The 19,732-nt window shown below is 44.2% G+C and overlaps 1 protein-coding gene across 1 annotated transcript; it reads left to right on the forward strand.

The window, feature by feature from the left end:
- Nucleotides 1–1,525: 1,525 nt before the first annotated feature.
- On the forward strand, nucleotides 1,526–19,226 carry LOC115105867 (rapamycin-insensitive companion of mTOR-like). Its single transcript, XM_029628319.2, is given in 38 exon segments — nucleotides 1,526–1,945; nucleotides 2,082–2,129; nucleotides 3,371–3,468; nucleotides 4,390–4,454; nucleotides 4,636–4,767; nucleotides 4,859–4,922; nucleotides 5,104–5,230; nucleotides 5,311–5,480; nucleotides 5,590–5,657; nucleotides 5,781–5,848; nucleotides 5,990–6,072; nucleotides 6,330–6,417; nucleotides 6,549–6,639; nucleotides 6,730–6,796; nucleotides 6,938–7,018; nucleotides 7,188–7,288; nucleotides 7,986–8,151; nucleotides 8,243–8,344; nucleotides 8,452–8,498; nucleotides 8,593–8,728; nucleotides 8,949–9,148; nucleotides 9,380–9,506; nucleotides 9,720–9,884; nucleotides 10,034–10,110; nucleotides 10,197–10,275; nucleotides 10,379–10,576; nucleotides 10,670–10,762; nucleotides 11,174–11,280; nucleotides 11,419–11,672; nucleotides 11,780–12,234; nucleotides 12,237–12,943; nucleotides 14,365–14,542; nucleotides 14,739–14,823; nucleotides 15,005–15,199; nucleotides 15,353–15,511; nucleotides 15,633–15,756; nucleotides 15,837–15,975; nucleotides 16,053–19,226. Coding segments are annotated over 38 exon segments (5,268 nt in total). The 5' UTR covers nucleotides 1,526–1,896; the 3' UTR covers nucleotides 16,128–19,226.
- Nucleotides 19,227–19,732: the final 506 nt, after the last annotated feature.

Raw genomic sequence — 19,732 nt, forward strand, 5'->3', positions numbered from 1 at the left:
AGGCAAGTGGAAACATTTCCAACCCTGGTCTACACCTGCTGTGCGGCGGGAGAGGGGAACGAAAACGCTGTCAGGAACCGTAGCTGTGCCGCAGCAAGGAACATTGGTGCGGTGACATCATCCCGACAAATCAAAAAGACAATATCAATTCTCATCAGTGATGTAGTGGTAAAACAATTGGTCGCTAAACTCTGATCGCCGGTCGCGGTGAAAAAAACGCTTCATATTCTTTCAATGTATTTTCCCTCAAAGGTGGGTAGACTGTTAGGCGAAATACACCACTGATTCTCACTGAAAATCTGGTCGGCAACACTAGTGGCAGAATGCACATTTTTAGCGAAGATGCTGTTAACTAACCCAAGATATCTCATTTGGCATCGTTTCCAATGGGAGCAAATTAAGTATAGTGGGCAGAACAAGCAACGACGTTATATCACAGCGGACAATTTTAGGGCTCTTTATTGTAGTCCGTATAAAAATGTGGGATGGAACTGCATTCTCTTTTATTTATTTACAAAGCAATCTTAGCATTCAAACACCCTTCATATGTAACTTAATTAATAAAGTTAAGAATCATAAATAAAATTGTATTTGTCACATGTGCCGAATGAAATTCTTACTTACAAGTCTTTAACCAACAATGCAGTTTTAAGACAATACATAAAAAGGTAAGAGATAAAAAATAATATTAATAATTAAATAGCCATATAAGATACCAAAAACGTTCTCAGGAATGTATAACACCAGAGATCCCTTCAGTCTCCACAGATTTGGGAAAATCAGGGAACAATCTGCAGAGTTCATGATTGATTATGGACCTCTTTGTAGTTGAATGTGAATGTTTTTATTAAATATGTTTATTTTGTTATTGTGTGCTGAATTATATTGTTTTATACACATTAGTGTATGTTTTATTATTCTGTTTTTATTGTAATGTATAGAGGGCTCTCTTGTAAAATTGATTTTTAAACTCAATGGCACTCCCTGTTTAAATAAAGGTTAAATAAAATAAATACAAATAAATAAATGAGGTGGGCAGAGTCAACCAAAAGCTAGTGATGCATTTGAGCATTATTTACATATTTCCGTTAGGGAATGCCTTCTCTGTGAAGTGCATGTATGCAGTCAAGCAATTCACCCTTGCATTCCTTATAAGCACATTTTTTTTTAAATGGCAAAGGTTCAAGAAAACAATATTTTAGTTTTGGGAACAAAAAAACATTTCCAGAACTTTGGCCAATTTTCATCTAGCTTCATCTATCTTCTCACACTGCCTGCCACTGGACTTCCTCTCATCACCATATTTGGTGGCGAGTGGAAGTTCTAAATGGATGCTTCGGAGTTATACGTCCTGTGAGACTCATACAAGTAGTGGAATAAGAAAATGTATTACTTCAAAATGGAGATTGCGCTGCCCTGCTCTTACAGTCACCATAATGGGGCATATACAATGATGCGACATCTATCTAAGTCTATGGTTAATATACCTCAGTGGCGCAACGTCGCATCACACTGGAAGTAGGGAAGTACTCCTAACAACTTCCAAGTGTAAACTTGCGTCTTTGGCTGTACGTAGGACAGGAGACACATTTCCAGGTACCAAAATCATACAATACATTTCAGAGAATTACGGGCCAGACAGAAACACAACAAAAACTTGCCGAATTCCGGCTGTCATAAATCCACACTGTCCTCAAATAATGAATACACGAAATGTCTGGATTGCAAGGTGCAGACAGAGAGCACATATGCTAAACACATAATGTATATATTTGCTGCAAAAATTGTTTTTCTTTCATGAGACAACTGTGGTTGGGCAAGAGGCAATGAGTGCGGGATTTCTCGCGATAATCCCTGTTGATTCCGATCCGGTTAGTGCTGAATGATTCTGGAAAGATGGCGGTCAGCATCCGAGGCCGTCCGAGCCGAAGCGTTCGGATGCGAGGTGAGACAAGAGATATTTCAATCTGGACCAGAGATTAGCAATCCTCCAAAACATAAAACTGAACTTTCATTGTGCCTGTTAGTTGTGGTCTCACTACTAACCTTTATTGGTTGTTGTGCTTGCTTTGCTTTGACAGGTCGGAATGACAGTGGGGAGGAAAATGTACCACTCGATCTTTCTAGAGGTGGGTGAATCAGATTGGAAATTGGATATTCAGCATCCCATTTATTGAATCGTAGATAGCTATCCTATCCTATTATTAAAATGCTGCTAGCTAGCTAATAAATGGCCGAACATCCTAATGTATCTGCATACAACATCCTTGTTACTAACAGGGTTTCTTTCCCCTTTATTTACATTTAGCTAGTTAGCATAGCTAGCAGTAATTCATAACATTATCATCACATCACATGTTGTTTGGATGCATCTGATTTGCAGTAATAGATAACAGATAACAGTGATAGCGAAATAGATCGGATTCTAGCTAATGTCATTCATTGTTTCTATCTTCCTGAATATGGCTTGTATAGCTACAATTCAACGCTAATTCAATGACACTGGTTTTCAACTTGAGAAATGTGTCCCAGTCCGTTCCTTGATTTTTGTAGAATAGGCCCATGCCTTGTATTGAAGCTTAATACCAGCAGTTAGGACTGTCCTACCTTATCGTCATGATCCAAATGCTAAGGACCTTTATGCAGTGTTTATATTTTTACATCATGGGAGAAAATGTAACTGTCCTTTTTACAGAAATACACTGTCCCTGTGATAGCCTATATTTCCTCGGGGACACTTTACACTAATTCACTTCATGCTCCAAAGTTGAAGTCACTTGTCTGAAGCATAGAATAATACATTCTGGCCATTGAAGAATTGTAATGTTTTAATCATTTATAGCTCTAATTTGTCTATTGCTACCCTCACTCTGAAGAATTGTTTACCTCAGGATATAATAAACATGGCATGGTTGTTTTCAAACAGACAAACTACAGTGCTAACATTCAGAATTTTAGTTGAATATATTTGATTAAACCCTGTTCCTCAAACACATGTTTTGCATTTATCCCAAGTAGTGTTGACATAACAACATGGTACAATTTGTTGAATCATGACAGGGACCTTCAAATAACACACTAGCATGTATATAGAACCTGTGGGTACTTTTATTCACACCAGACTTTACAGTCTTGTGTCATTAGAAACTCTTCTTTCGGGGGGGGGGCTACCTTTTTATTTAGGTGTGCCCTGATCCCAAATGTGTTTCTGTTTCCAGTTTATTTCTGGTCACATTCACCAATGAGGCTTTGTCATGCTCATGCTGGTCTCACCTGAACACTGTGTTTTGTTACTGTAATGTTTTGGAACAGAGTTGAGCCAGGTGAATAAACTTACTGACCACTTATTGACCTTGATGTATCATTTCAGATCCTTCAGACAACCTCCGGGAAATCCTACAGAATGTTGCCAAGCAACAAGGAGTCTCCAACATGCGCAAACTCGGTCACCTGAACAACTTCATAAAGGTTTGTGGGGCAACATCTCAGCAGACCATTAAAGTAGTGTTTCCCAAACTCAGTCCTGGGGACCCCAAGTGGTCACGTTTTGGTTGTTGCCCTCGTACTACACAGCTGATTCAAATAATCATCTCATCATTAAGCTTTGATTATTTGAATCAGCTGTGTAGTGCTAGGGCAAAAACAAAAACGTGCACACCTTGGGGTCCCAAGGACCGAGTGTTGGAAAGACTGCAAAGGGATACTTTAGGATTTTGGCAATGAGTCCTTTTATATACTTCCCCAGAGTCAGATGAACTTACAGATACCATTTTTATATGTTTACGTGAAGTTTGAAGGAAGTTACTAACATTTTACATTTACATTTAAGTCATTTAGCAGACGCTCTTATCCAGAGCGACTTACAAATTGGTGCATTCACCTTATGACATCCAGTGGAACAGTAGTGCATCTAAATCTTTTAAGGGGGAGGGGGGGTGAGAGGGATTACTTTATCCTATCCTAGGTATTCCTTAAAGAGGTGGGGTTTCAGGTGTCTCCGGAAGGTGGTGATTGACTCCGCTGTCCTGGCGTCGTGAGGGAGTTTGTTCCACCATTGGGGGGCCATTGGGGGGCCAGAGCAGCGAACAGTTTTGACTAACGAGTGCTAGCTCAACTGCTAACTAGCATTAGTGAAATGACTGGAAGTCTATGGTGTCTGCTAGCATGCCATTCAGATGCCCATAGACAACCAGTCATTGCGTTAACTCTAATTACTATTGGCTTGTGAAACTACCTCGAACTTCCTTCATACTGGACACATAGACCTAAAAATGGTATCCACGAGTCCTCATTCCCAAAATCCCAAATAATCCCTTTAAGTGGATGTAATGTTTGATTGTTTGTGTTTGGATGTGTTCTTATCAGTTATTTTTTTTCCATCTGTCACAGCTTCTCTGCAAGGTCGGCCACTCAGAAGAGAAGCTTGGGTTTACACATGAAGAGATCATAATTTGGTGAGTCTTTTGAGAAATGAATCTTCACCAGTGCTACATGTACAGTACTAGCTGTTTCTCTGGGTTGATTTTGGGATGTTTGCACTATACCATGATTTAAAATGCAGATGAATTGTTCCTCATTCTATCTCTCTCTCTCTATATACACACACACACACTTTCCGTCCTTCCCCTGTTCTAGTCTCCGGTTAGCGCTGTTGAACGAGGCTAAGGAAGTGCGAGCTGCAGGGCTGAGGGCTCTACGCTACCTGATCAGAGACAGCACTATTCTCCAGAAGGTCCTCCGTCTTCAGGTGGACTACCTGATCGCCAGGTGAGTGCTACATCTATGCTGTGTGTGTGTCTTATGCCAATGTTGAGCCCACTTAACCTTTCAACCACTAATTGTGTATTTTTATCTCCAGGTGCATAGACATCCAGCAAAGCAATGAGGTGGAGAGGACACAGGCTCTCAGGCTGGTGCGAAAGGTGAGACACCCCAGCCTCTCCCTAACTAAATTGATATTTGTAATGTACCGTTCGGTAATATGTAGAGATGTGACCAGTTAGATGTCTATCTGGTAAACATAAACATCCCTCTGTCACCCGAGTACTACTATGTGAGATGAGTGTGAGACACATCTGTCCCCTCTCTGCTGTCCCTCTACAGATGATCACTGTGAATGCACTGCTCTTCCCCTCGTCTGTCACCAACTCCCTCATTGCCGTGGGCAACGATGGGCTACAGGAGCGAGACCGCATGGTTCGCGCCTGTATTGCCATCATCTGTGAACTTGGTAGGTGACGAGCAAACACACACACTTGTCTATACTATAGGTGGTATGGTTAAACCCTGTGTGATTCCTTTGTTCTGCAGCTGTGAAGAACCCTGTGGTGGTGGCCCAGAGGCGTGGTCTCAGCACCATTCTGAAGAACGTGATCGACTGTCAGCTGAGCCGCATCAACGAGGCACTCATCACTACCATCCTACACCTCCTCAACCACCCACACACACGCCAGTATGTGCACTCGGATGTGGAGCTCGAGGTACTGACAACACACATACAGTCTTGCACACAGAGCAGCATTCATTAACAGGAATTTGATGAATTGGATTATTTCCTCATTGAATGAGATTGTTCTTTTTCTCTTCCAGCAAATCCTGGCCCCTTACACTGACTTCCACTACAGACACAATGCAGACACGGCAGAGGGGCAGCTCAAGTCAGTGTGCATGATAGTGCAGTATATTTAATTCTGTCCTATGCAGTGTATTTTGTGGAGTGTTGTATTGACTGTTTCAATAATTTGGGAGATTTTAATCATGCATTTTGATGTCCACCCCAGGGAAGACAGGGAGGCTCGTTTCCTGGCAAGTAAAATGTCCATAGTTGCTTCCTTTCGCTCCTGGTCAGGTAAGCTTTACCCCTTCATATTCAATGACATCTGACTTTGAGTGTGTATATACCCTGATAGCTCTTATGTGATATTAGTGGTGTGGTATAAACAGGATGAACATATTCCTATCTGACCCTACTCTCTACATCTCACTCCAGGCATCATTAACCTGTGCAAGTCAGGCAACTCTGGAATCCAGTCTCTTATTGGCCTGCTCTGTATACCAAATATGGAAGTAAGGGTAAGTATAGCATCAAATAAACATTATCAGCACCTGACAACTGAGGTGAAAGAGAATGCAGTGTCCTCCAGTTTACCTCAAGATTACTTTATGGTTGTGCTCAATAACATCGATAACAATGTTACTCAGTTTAATGTAAGAATGATGTAGGGCACACCCCTAAAACTCATGATTTTCTGTCTTCTCATAAAAATGTTCTAAAATGAATGAAGTCTCTATTAATGTGTGTAAACCTGGTTCCTCTCGACCTCCCACAGAAAGGCTTATTAGAGGTGATATATGATATATTCCGGCTCCCCATGCCGGTTGCGACTGCAGACTTTATTGAAGCACTTATCAGTGTGGGTGGGTACAATGTCACTTTTTTCACTTTTTGTGTCTTTATTCAAGTTAAGAGCCTTTCTTTTCTTATCATATATCTCATGTACCATGTATTATTAGGTAACAAAGTATACTTGTCTATATTCCTCCTGTAGACCCTAGCAGGTTCCAAGACAATTGGAGGTTATCAGATGGCTTTGTGGCTTCTGAAGCAAAAGTTATCCTTCCACATCGAGCTCGATCAAGGTAAGAACCATCACTTATTTGAACTCTTTAACTCGTGATTGAGGAAAACATTGTCTGCATAAACTCCATTTGTTCTCTTACTGCCCTTAGGCCTGACTTAATGGATAATTACCTGGCGTTGGTACTGTCTGCCTTCATCAAGAGTGGACTTCTTGAGGTATGGTCATCAATATCAGGATCGATAAGTATGTGTATATTCAACCAAAAATGGCAGTTGCATATCTGTCTATTGGTACCTAAAGATCCCACACGCAAACCGCTATTGTCTGTCGTGTAAAGCCTGTGTACCTCTCAACAGGGTCTCGTTGAGGTTATCACAAGCACTGATGACCCCATCTCTGTGCGAGCCATCATTCTACTGGGAGAACTGCTTCACATGGTAACTCAACTCCCTGTTTGCTCAGCTGTTAACATTGTGAGGTCAGCGAGCTGGTCCAGAGGAGGATATGCTCTAGGAGTTATTGACACGTTTTTATGGTCCCAATTTTGAATTTGTTTTGCATGGTCCCCATTGTTGTTGTAACTGTTTATTTCTGTTTCCCTCCCAGGCCAACACCATCCTCCCCCACTCCCACAGCCACCACCTGCACTGTCTACCCACACTCATCAACAAGGCTGCCTCCTTCGACGTCGCCCAGGAGAAGAGACTGTGAGTGACAACTACCTACCATAGAGTACTGAGGACATTTCTTGGGGTCACTATAGACAGGGACCATTGTGAGGAATTTACTCTCTCGCAGACAGGAGAAAAGATTGTATGACTAGTTACATGAAACTCTCTAACCTAATCCTCATTTAACAATATACACTGAGTGTACAAAACATTAGGAACAGCTGCTCTTTCCATGACAGACTGACCAGGTGAATTCAGCTGAAAGCTATGATCCCTTATTGATGTCACTTGTTAAATCCACTTCAATCAGTGTAGATGAAGGGGAGCAGACAAGTTAAAGAGAGATTTTTAAGCCTTGAGACATGGACATGGATTGTGTATGTGTGCCATTCAGAGGGTGACTGGGCAAGACAAAATATTTAAGTGCCTTTGAATGGGCTTTGAGTGTGTCAACAACTTAAATGTTGCTGGGTTTTTCACTCTCAACAGTAGCCCGTGTGTATCAAGAATGGTCCACCACCCAAAGGACATCCAGCCAACTTGACACAACCGTGGGAAGCATTGTAGTCAACATGGGCCAGTATCCCTGTGGAATGCTTTCGACCCCTTGTAGAGTCCATGCAACTCAAATTAGGAAGGTGTTCCTAATGTTTTGTACATCCAATGCATGTGCTACAAGATATTCATATTATTAACACGGACACTGACACGAGCTGTTTTCATAATTTTTCAGACGGGCGAGTGCAGCGGTCAACTACCTGAAACGTTTCCACGAGAAGAAGAAGAGAGGACCCAAACCCAACAGCCTGTACCTGGACCACATCATCCGCAAATCGAAGGCTTCTCACTACTGTAGAGATCAGCACTTTAGACCACAGAGAGATATCTTTGTCATTAAGGTACATATCAAACCATGCCCCTGTGTTGCAACACAAGCTTCTTGGATTTCTTGGAGTGGTATTTGTAATGCTGTCCTTGTTTGCATTGAAGGACACTGAGGATGCTCTTATGATGAACCTGAGAGACAGCCACATCCTCAACCACAAAGAGAACCTGGACTGGAACTGGGTTCTCATCGCAACAATATTGAAGGTGAGTGGACTACAACTGCAATAAATACTTATTCCAGTTAGTATCTTTTAAAATACTGTCCTTTTATAATTGTTATTTTTTTAAATATTTCCTTTTCCCATCTGTAGTGGCCAAACGTTAACCTGCGGAGCAATAAAGATGAACAAATGCACAGGTAAGTACCATTATAACCACTTCTTTCACCTCCTGTTTGTAACTGTAGTAAACCAAATGTTCTCTCTGTCTGACCCCGGGTTCTGTTTCTGCAGGTTTGTACGCAGGCTGCTGTTCTTCTATAAGCCCAGCAGTAAGCTGTACTCCAGCCTGGAGCTGGACCACAGTAAGGCCAGGCAGCTCACTGTGGTAGGATGTCAGTTCATCGAGTTCCTCCTGGAGTCTGAGGAGGTGAGAGGGTTTACTATGAGGCAAAATTTGAATAGACTACTGATATTTACACACAGCTGACTCGAATTGCACTATCCAGACCTATTAATGATACGTACACAAAGTTAAACCATTTTATATTGGAACTCCATTGATCATAAAAAATTGAGTTACATGACTTTACGTGACCTCTCTATCAATGTCCAACATTACCTAAACATTACCCCTGTCTGTGTGTCAGGATGGGCAGGCATACCTGGAGGACCTGGTGAAGGACATAGTCCAATGGCTCTCCTCTTCCTCGGGGCTCAAGCCTGACCGCGGTCTCCAGAGCAACGGGTTGCTCACCACTCTCAGCCAGCACTACTTCCTGTTCCTGGGCACTCTTTCCTCACACCCGCATGGCGTCAAGATGCTGGAGAAGTGCAGTGTCTTCCAGTGGTCAGTCTCTCACCGTCCACTAGTCTGTTTTTCCAAACATGTACTCTGATCGTACCTCTTGGGAGATCCCTAATATCTTGGAAAATGTCCCATTTAAAGATGCCTTTTTAAGCTGCTGCAGAGAGTTTCCATTGTCCTCTTTCACACTCACTTCATCTTCACTCAAGTCATTGTGTTGGAGTGTGTATGGAGCAGTACATTGATTCTCTGTATCCTGTGCTCTCCTACTAGCCTGTTGAACATCTGTACTCTGAAAAATCAGGACCACCTGCTGAAACTCACTGTCTCCATACTGGACTACAGCCGTGACGGGCTGTCCAGGGTCATCCTGTCCAAGATCCTCACTGCTGCCACTGACGTAAGAACCCCACCACTAACACAGAAAACACACAGATGGAATTCAAACATTAATTGATAAATCTTGGTTTCCTAGAGGTGGTCGGAGTAGCTTGCACAGGTGTTTGGAAAGCAACATTATGAGCAATTTGGTTTGTTGTGTTTTCAGTGGAGCATATGTTAGTGTTTTTGAATGACAGTCTGTCCTCTTCCACCCTCTGTTGGTGTGCCACAGAACTGCAGGTTGTATGCCACTAAACACCTGCGAGTGTTGCTTCGTGCCAATGTGGAGTTCTTCAGTAACTGGGGCATCGAGCTGCTGGTCACCCAGCTCCACGACCGCAACAAGACCATCTCCATGGAGGCGTTGGACATACTGGACGAGGCCTGTGAGGACAAGGTGAGGGATGAGGGGCCTGAGTGTCTGTTGTGGTACCTTGCTATGTGCTGTTTACTGGGCACTGTTATACCTTACAGTCGTGTACTTTAGTTTAGTCCAGCAGCTTTTGAGTCCAGAAGTGTATTAGCTGGTGTTTTTTTTCCCTCCAGGCAAACCTCCATGCTCTGATCCAGATGAAGCCAGCTCTCACACACCTGGGGGACAAGGGCGTCCTGCTGCTGCTACGGTAAGCTGCTGGGAGAAAACTGAGCTATTGTTTGCTTTTCTGTATTAGGTCCCTTTGTCTCTGACTGCTGTGATTCTTATCTCCAGGTTCTTGTCCATTCCAAAGGGCTTCTCCTACCTAAGTGAGAGGGGTTACGTCACCAAGCAGCTAGAGAAATGGCAGAAGGTACATTTATACTCAACCAACAATGCCATAAATGATGATTTGCATATTTTCGCTGTCACATGAAAGCATAGAAAACTAATTTTTATATCATTGTGTTTTGCAGGACTATAACCTGAAGTATGTGGACATGATAGAGGAGCAGCTGAACGAGGCTCTCACCACGTACCGCAAGCCTGTCGATGGAGACAACTATGTACGCCGAAGCAACCAAAGGTTACAGAGGCCAAATGTTTATCTTCCTGTTCATCTGTATGGCCAGCTTGTCCATGATAAGACAGGCTGCCATCTACTGGAAGTCCAGGTAACTGCATCTACTTGAACCATTCACTATTACACTAGTCGAGGAGCAATTACAAGCATAATGCATATAAACCCTTTTGGTCTTTCTCTTCAGAATGTGGTTCCTGACCTAAGCTACACTGTCCGTTCCCCAATGCTGGACAAGTGGGAGGGCATCAAACAGCTAAAGGCAGCACTTTGGGCCTTGGTCAGTATAATTAAGCAATAAGGCACCTTAGGGTTTGTGGTATATGGCCAATATACCACAGCTAAGGGCTGTTCTTATGCACGACGCATCGCGGAGTGCCTGTATACAGCCATTAGCCATGGTATATTGGCCATATACCACAAACCCTAAGGTGCCTTATTACTATTATAAACTGGTTACTAAAGTAATTAAAGCAATAAAAACAAATGTTTTGTCATACCCATGCTATACGCTCTCATATACCACGGCTGTCAGCCAATTTGCATTCAGGGCTGGAATAATGGAGAATGATAACTACCATATCTGTTGTCATCATCAGAGTTCCACAGTTATGTGCCAATTATTGATAAGATTCTCACATAGTTTTCATAATAACATGAGTATTAATGTTGTTAAACTGTTTGTTTCCAGGGTAACATAGGGTCATCAAACTGGGGGTTGAACCTCTTACAGGAGGAGGGGGTGATCCCTGACATAGTGGTTCTGGCCCAGCACTGTGAGGTTCTCTCCATCAGGGGGTAAGGCACATTGATATTTGCAACTCCAATATTCAAGGTGCTTCTAACGAAGCAGCATGCTTGTGCTGTCCCAAAAGAGTACTATATCTCTGTCCAGGATCTCTCTATATATAATGTCTGTCTGCTGTCTCTGTGTAGGACGTGTCTGTACGTGTTGGGGCTGATCTCAAAGACACGTCAGGGCTGTGACATGCTGAAGCAGCACGGCTGGGACGCTGTAAGACACAGCCGGCGGACGCTGTGGCCCGTTGTCCCAGACGACATGGAGCCCTCCCCCAACCCGCCCAGCCTGCTGTCCTCTGTCCCCTCCACCCTCAGCCTCGCCTCTGACTCCACCAGCTCTAGACACAACAGTGAGAGTGACTCCACACAGCCCAGTAAGTCTCAGCCCAGTAAGTCTGTAATCATAGTACTGGTATTAATTTATTTTTAACCTGTACAGTATCGCCAAATGTTTACTCCATACTACTAAGAGTTAACCTTGAGTGGTCATTTCCAGGTATGTACATCATGGACGATGAGCGGCTGGAGAACTGTGACCTGTCGGACGATCCTCCCATGTACATGAGACCCAAGTACAAGGACCGCAGCCCCTTCACCCTCCTGGCTTCCAGCCACTTCCGTAACCGCCTCCTCCACTCTCTGTCGCTCTCCGGGAAGATGCTGCGCAGCACCAGCGACCCTAAGGGCACCACCAGGGACCACGGAGGAGGGATGGAAGAGGATCAGGGGCGCAAACGCACCGTTACTGAACCCAGCTACACTTTTGGATCTTCAGATGTCTTCCCAATCTATAATGATGGCCACCTGCCCAAAAGCCCCTCTGTCAACCTAGAAACTTCCATTGTGGGCAGCAAGACCCCTGAAAACCAGGGCAGCACCCCCAACCTCGGTGAGGGAGATGGGGAAGGGAGGCTGCCAGGCCGGTCAGTGGGGGTAGGAGGGTCAGGGGTGGGGGTGGGGAGAACCAGAGAGAGCAGACTAGCCGGGAACGCCTGGCCGGGGATGGCCCGTCCGGAGGGGGCGGGGGGGCTCAGTTTAAATCGCGCAGTCAGAGCTTCAACACGGACACAACCACCAGCGGCATCAGCTCTATGAGTTCCAGCCCCTCCAGGGAGACCCTGCCCTCCACCATCGACACGGACGGTGTCAGCCTCAACAGTGTGATCAGCGCCCAGACCATCCAGACCCTGACCTCCCTCACCCCCCAGCCCCACACCGCCCACCTCTCCTCCCTGTCCAAATCTAGCTCTACCTCCCTGGTGCCCCCCGGCTCCTCCCACACCCTCCCCCGCCGCGCCCAGTCTCTCAAGTCGCCTTCGTTGACCACCCTGAGCGGCCTGACGGACTGCAGCCTCATGTACTCCAACTCCCGCGACGCGCTGGGCTACGCCACGCTGAAGTACGCCACTTCCTGTGACACGTACGCCAGTCAGCGTGATGCGCTGGGCTACGCCACGCTGAAGTACGCCACTTCCTGTGACACGTACGCCAGTCAGCGTGATGCGCTGGGCTACGCTACGCTGAAGAGGCTACAGCAGCAGAGGATCCACTCGTCCCTGTCCCACAGCGAGGCTCTGGCCTCCCCAGCCAAAGACGTGCTCTTCACTGATACCATCACCATGAAGACAGGCAGCCTGGACTCCAGACTCACCCCACGGCGGTAACACACACATACACACTCACTCAGTCCCCCTTGACTCGTACTTGTCCGCACACACACTCCCTTAAGAACTCCTTTCCTAGAATCTCCCATGACTAGTACTGACTACTACTTCTCTGAATACTCCCCCCTCCCTCTTTCTCAGATCTTCAGTTGCCCTTTCTCTTACTTCCTCTTGTTGCTCCTCTTTCTCTTTAGAGGCTTCTCATTCTTTGATGACAAGATCAACTGAGTTTGACTTCTGCTCTGGCTTGAATTAGGTTTTCCTTCTGTAATCTCCTGAAATATTGAGTGTTGTTTTCCTGAAACAGGAGAGGGCCTTGCCCAAACTGTTGCGACAAACTTGTAAGCACAGAATCGTATAGAATATCATTGTATGCTGTAGCGTTAAGATTTCCCTTTTTTTTTAATTTTTTTACTGGAACTAAGGGGCTTGGCCCGAACCATGAAAAACAGCCCCAGACTATTATTCCTCCTCCACCAAACTTTACAGCTGGCACTGTGCATTGGGGCAGGTAGCGTTTTCCTGGCATCTGCCAAATCCAGATTGGTCCGTCGGACTTCCAGAAGGTGAATCGTGATTCATCACTCCAGAGAAGGCGTTTCCACTGCTCCAGAGTCCAATGGCGGCGAGCTTTATACCACTCCAGCCGACGCTTGGCATTGCGCATGGTGATCTTAGGCTTGTGTGCGTCTGCTCGACCATGGAAATCCATTTCATGAAGCTCCCGACGAACAATTATTGTGCTGACGTTGCTTCCAAAGGCAGTTTGGAACTCGGTAGTGAGTGTTGTAACCGAGGACAGACGATTTTTACGCGCTTCAGCACTCTGCTGTTCCGGTCTGTGAGCTTTTGTGGCCTACCACTTCATGGTTTAACCGTTGTTGCTCCTAAACGCTTCCACTTCAACAGCACTTATAATTTACCGGGACAGCTCTAGCAGGGTAGAAATTTGATGAACTGACTTGTTGGAAAGTGGCAACCAATGACAGTGCCACATTGAACGTCACTGAACTCTTTAGTACGGGCCATTATACTGCCAATATTTGTCTATGAAGATTGTATGGCTGTGTGCTCGATTTTATACACCTGCCAGCAACAGGTCTGGCTGAAACAGCTGAATCCAATCATTTGAAGGGGTGTCCACATAATTTTGAATGTATAGTGTATTTGTTTTTTTGCGTGGGCTGTGTCTCAATCCACTGCATCTTCCTATGTCAGCCTAGTGCATAGCGGTGGAAGGTTGAGCTACAGTGGTGATTATCAGACCACAAGACACAGGAAAATTGGTCTTCTCACGAGAATGTCTGTAGTGTCAATGGTTTGTCTCACAAACTAATATGATTTTGGAATGAGGTGTAAGACGAGCAGGTGGACCTTTCCTGCCTCCTAACTCACTGAATGTTTATTTTATCTCCAGGTTCCTGAAGGCTCTGAGTTTTGCCTCCCTGGACAAGGAGGATCTGCTGAGCCCCATCAGCCAGAACACTCTGCAGCGGTCCTCCTCAGTGAGATCCATGGTGTCCAGCGCCACCTACGGCAGCTCTGATGACTTCATCGGCCTGGCGCTGCCAGTGGACATTAACAACATGTTTCAGGTACTGACCATCGTATGACCCCTCTCTCTGAACCCTCTTTCCCCTCTCATCCCTCATCTATCCGTTTATTTTTACTTCTATTCTAGATATTTTACAATAAATGTAATTTGTTTACCAAGCTATTTAAGACCTCTATTTAAAGTTGTGTCATAACTCCATGTTAATATTTGGATAAAGCTGAGTGTTTTGTTCCTAGATAAAAGAAACACCATATTTCCTGAAGAGGACCAGCCCTCCCTCTGAGGACAGATCTGCCAAATTCTTCTCTGGAGACTCAGATGGTAAGAAACAGCCCGGGGCCAACACAATCAGTTTTCTTCAGTAAGGAGTTGTATAACACTGAGTTTAGCACAGGAGATATGATGGCTCTGCAACTGATAAAGGAGGCCCACTGAGGACCAACAGGCTTGAATAAAAAGGGGGGAAATGCATGATCATGTGGATATGTGTCCCTTCTCCCAGGCCCCAGCCCTCACTCCAGGCATGCAGTGCTTCGCTCCCAGCTGAGCATCACAGAGCTGATGGGGGTGAGCCGGGCGGAGCAGCAGAAGTTGCTGGGCTCAGAGGAGACTGGTCTACAGGAACACAACGATGACAACTGCCTCTACTGCACTGGGCTCTCTGTGCTTGGCTTCAGCGCTTCCAATAGCAGCCCAGGTCAGCGGCAGATACAAACACAGAACATTATGCTGTTTATCAATTCGTGCTGTTTATCAATTCGTGCCGTTTGCATCCTTGTACTTCCTTGTATGTTTATATTATTAGCAGTCAGAAACCGATAAACAACCTAAACTCACATTTCTCCATCAGACTTGACAGAGGAACCCCCTTTCTCAGAATGGTGCGGTCCGCCTGTGCAGAACCACCTGGAGGTCATGGGCCAAACCAAACTGTCAGGGGTTTCCGGGTGCAGTGATGCTGTGTCTCAGGGCTCCCCAGGAAGCACCCGCAGCACTGAACTGATTTTGGGTAAATGTCATGTTTTTCTTTTCTCTCATATCATGCTTTTGTCCAAGCGAAGGATTTTCTTTTGTTGTTGGAGATGGATGGACTAAACCCACTGGCTCTCTGCGGTCTATCTCCCCCTCAGGAGTGAAGTCCATTCCAGAGGAATCGCCAGCCGGCAGGGTTCTCCTCAGGAAGGAGGTCCTGCGTCTCGTGGTCAACCTCAGCTCCTCTGTGGGGATCAAAGGCCACGAGACTAACCTGCTAACGTAAGAGAGACACACACACACACACACACACACACACACTCAAACCGAGGTTGATATCCCTGTGTCTGTTGTCTTGACAGGATCAAGGAGAAATTCCCATATGCATTCGATGACATCTGTCTCTATTCTGAGGTGTCTTACCTGCTTGCCCACTGCATGTTCCGTCTGTCCGCACGCCGCTTCATCCAGGAGCTCTTTCAAGACGTGCCATTCATTCCGGTAAACAACACACACATTCAAAAATAATAAACATTTCATGTTGGCTGTTCTTCTAGTCACTTCTGTCTCTTCCTCAGATGTACGAAGAGGCAGAGGCCATCCTCTCCATGCCCCCAAAGAATGGACCGGCCGACCCTCCCACTGAGCCCTGAGTCAACCCTACTGCCCTTCCCTTCTGTCTCACAGCCTGTCAAACCCTGAGTCACCACTACTGATCTTCCAGTCAACCACAACCCCTAAAGCCTGAATCACACCCCACCCCCGGAACCTTCAGCTTACCCTCAAACCTCAACCCCCGGAACCTTCATTTAACCCTCAAACCTCAACCCCCGGAACCTTCATTTAACCCTCAACCCCCACCCCCGGAACCTTCAGCTAACCCTCAAACGTCAACCCCACCCCCGGAACCTTCAGCTTACCCTCAAACCTCAACCCCCGGAACCTTCATTTAACCCTCAACCCCGGAACCTTCATTTAACACTCAAACCTCAACCCCCATGACCCTTCAGTTAACCCTCAACCCACACCCCCCTGAACCTTGGACTTTGTAGCCCTCAAACATCAGTCAACCCACACCCCTGACGTGTGAGACAACCCTAACCCCTCAACCACAAACGCTTGAGTCACTACCAACCACAGCTCTTTAGGGCCTGAGTCACCTTCCACCCCCACATCCTCCCTTACCTCTCCATACCAGAGTGCACTCACTGTATGTCCTCCTGGGATTTGGACAAAAATGAAAATATGGAGGGAAGAAATATGTTCTTCCTATTGACTAAGTTTTAGATATGATGGATGATAACGCAGGATGAACAAATATTCTGTTTTTTTTTATCTGATCAAATGATGGCAGCCAGCTATGAGTGTTTTTAACAGAGCTCATTTTTGGGAAATTCTTCACAAACTGAGCTTGGATCACAATCAAATCCAAATGACTTAAAACGGTCCATCATTCCTGAGGGCTTCCTCAGTTATTTTTAATATATGACTGCATCCCAACCACTGGTGTGAAATACCACAGCATGTTGTTTTTGGCTTGGCTTCTCCCAAAGTGGATCCATTGACTTTGACTTAAACACTAAAGAGTAGGGTTCCTCTGCATAACACTAAAACCTCTGCATCTGGAGAGAGGACCATGCCATTGTGAAAATCATTGCGCCTGAACAAAGAACAGTGAAGGAGAATAGTGATAAATACTTTTGGTATTGCTCTATTTAATGACGTCAGATACAGGTCAGCCAAATGATCATCATTCACTGGTGCAGTTTGGTGGTTGTCTCTCTTATTTGTTGATGTGCTAAAGAGGAAATGTTCCTCCTTGCCCTTTGCTGAATTTTGTTTTGTTATTTTGTTTAGGACTTTGTTTGTCTGTGTTTTTAAGCATATATATTAAGAACTGAACAACTCCATGTAGGAGTGAAATCTATCAAAACATTGAACATCTGTCTGTGTGTTTCAGCACAGAAGAGTTATTAACGGTCAGTTACTCAACTGATGACTGAAACTATGGCTGCATTTATTTTTGTTTACGACCTAGAAATTTAAACCCTAAAATAAAAGTGCAGGGTGGAAACAAGAGATTTGGTTCTCATCAAAGTAGAGGAAGACCTGTATGACTGCTACCCCTTCTGTCATAAATTTATTCAGAACATGGTTCATGAAAACAGTCACTATTTGATGGCCATGTAGAGTTGCTGCTTCATTCCACAGTCATTCAGTAGCCATTCCCATCAGTTTCCATTCATTTCTGTCAGTTGCCATTCCACAGTCATTCAGTAGCCATTCCCATCAGTTTCCATTCATTTCTGTCAGTTGCCATTCCACAGTCGGAAGCCATTCCTGTCCGTTTCCATTTCTCAGTCAGTTGCCATTAATTCCTGTGTTAGTTGCTGTTCCTTAGACTGTGTCCTTGGGAGTCACTGTCTGCTTGTTCTTAATCTGGTAAAACTGGGGAATAATGAAACTGGAGTAAACGTTTTGAAGTGGAGCTCAGGTACTGCCTGAACATGTCCAATAAGAACACTCGTTTAATTGGAAAACTCAGCCACTTCCGGGTGGAAATCTAGCTACATGTTTGTAAAATGACGGATTAAAACAGTCACTGTACTGTTTGTGTTTTTGCTATGCAAGATGCCTGTTAATTGTGAGCCCAAATGTACATGTATAGGTTATTAACTGGTTTGATATATTTCAGCTTTTGTTTGAATTTTGTTTAGCTGTTGGCTCATTGTTTCATTACTGTTTTAAAGAAGTGGTGGCTACCATTGTGTGGTCCTTTCCAACAGGATTCACTTTGACTGAAGATGGTACTTGCTGCACTGAATCCTTCAACATGCACGTATGACTATTCTGACAATGGAAGTGTTTCGGCCTACTGTTGAAAATGGCCTTGGTTAAGTGATGAATTTGTTAGAGAAATGGACTGGTGAAAAGAGGATTGGGGTGCACTTAGCAATCAACATGAAATAAGTATGTAATTACTACAGAAAATATTTTCCTGTATAAATGCGTAATGTTGAAAAGTTAGGTCCTCTGCGAGCAGAGAATTGTATAGTTGCAGCCCACAATGTGCATAGTGGATCACTGCTCTAAATGAAAAATAAATGTGGATATTTAATATCGCAGATTCCCACTCAACTATACCTTCATATAACCTTATTTTGCACGTTTGCATTCTAAGAGACCTCAGTTCACCTTTTCAACAAACTGCAAAATTCTAAATAGTGGTTAAATGTTGTTTTTTGTCAAGTCTACAGTACATTTCATAGTTAGACACATTTGAACATAATACTGATGTTTCAGATATATATTGAATAAGGTCAATTATTTGGGAACATAATTGTACTACTTTCTCTTGGGGACCAAAAAGCTAAACTGAAAAGCCAATAATTATTTGTTATCTAGCAATTGTTTGAAACAACAGGAAGTAGTAACTTAAATATTGAACTTTGTCTACATTTGAGTGATTTGAAGTGGACTTTTGCTGATAAAGCACTGTAATGGGGATGTGAAAACAAAGCCTTTATTGTACCTGGACCGTTTAGGAACAGAGAGACAAAGATAAGAGAAGTGTTATTTATATTTTTCCTCAAGTGAAAACATTTTCAAGAAGATGTATATAAGTCTGTGTGTCTCCCCCTAATTTGTGGTTTTCCTTGTACAGAACTATGTATGTTTTTGGCATTTTATTTAGGCCATTAGAATCATTCTTATTAAAGGGATGCATTGATAATAAAAATATCATCTACTCACTTATATGTCACTGTATTTTATTGTATCAATGTGTCTTCAACTATGAGTTTAGATTTTGGTATGGAGTTGGATCATCCAAAACCAGTGTGTGGGAGTTAACTTGTTTATGTGTAATTTAAGCAGTCTGGCCCATGACTTCCAGGGCTGTTTTTATGTATTGCATAATTTCTTCAACTTCTCACCAGGAAAAACATCCTCTGTTTCAACAGTGCTTTACAGGAAACACCTCCCCTAGCAACGCCTCACATCTCCAGTTCCAAAAACATTACCGCTCTTTGTAAGTATACTGTGTCACGCCCTGACCATAGAGAGCCCTTGGTTCTCTATGGTGTAGTTGGTCAGGGCGTGACTAGGGGGTGTTCTAGCTCAATATTTCTATGTTGGTGTTTTGTATGGTTCCCAATTAGAGGCATCTGGTAATCGTTGCCTCTAATTGGAGATCATATTTAGGTAACCATTTTTCCCACCTGTGTTTGTGGAATATTGTTTTGTTTGTGCATGTGCA

This window comes from Oncorhynchus nerka, linkage group LG22, assembly GCF_034236695.1.
Source record: "Oncorhynchus nerka isolate Pitt River linkage group LG22, Oner_Uvic_2.0, whole genome shotgun sequence".
In the NCBI taxonomy this organism is placed as follows: Eukaryota; Metazoa; Chordata; class Actinopteri; order Salmoniformes; family Salmonidae; genus Oncorhynchus; species Oncorhynchus nerka.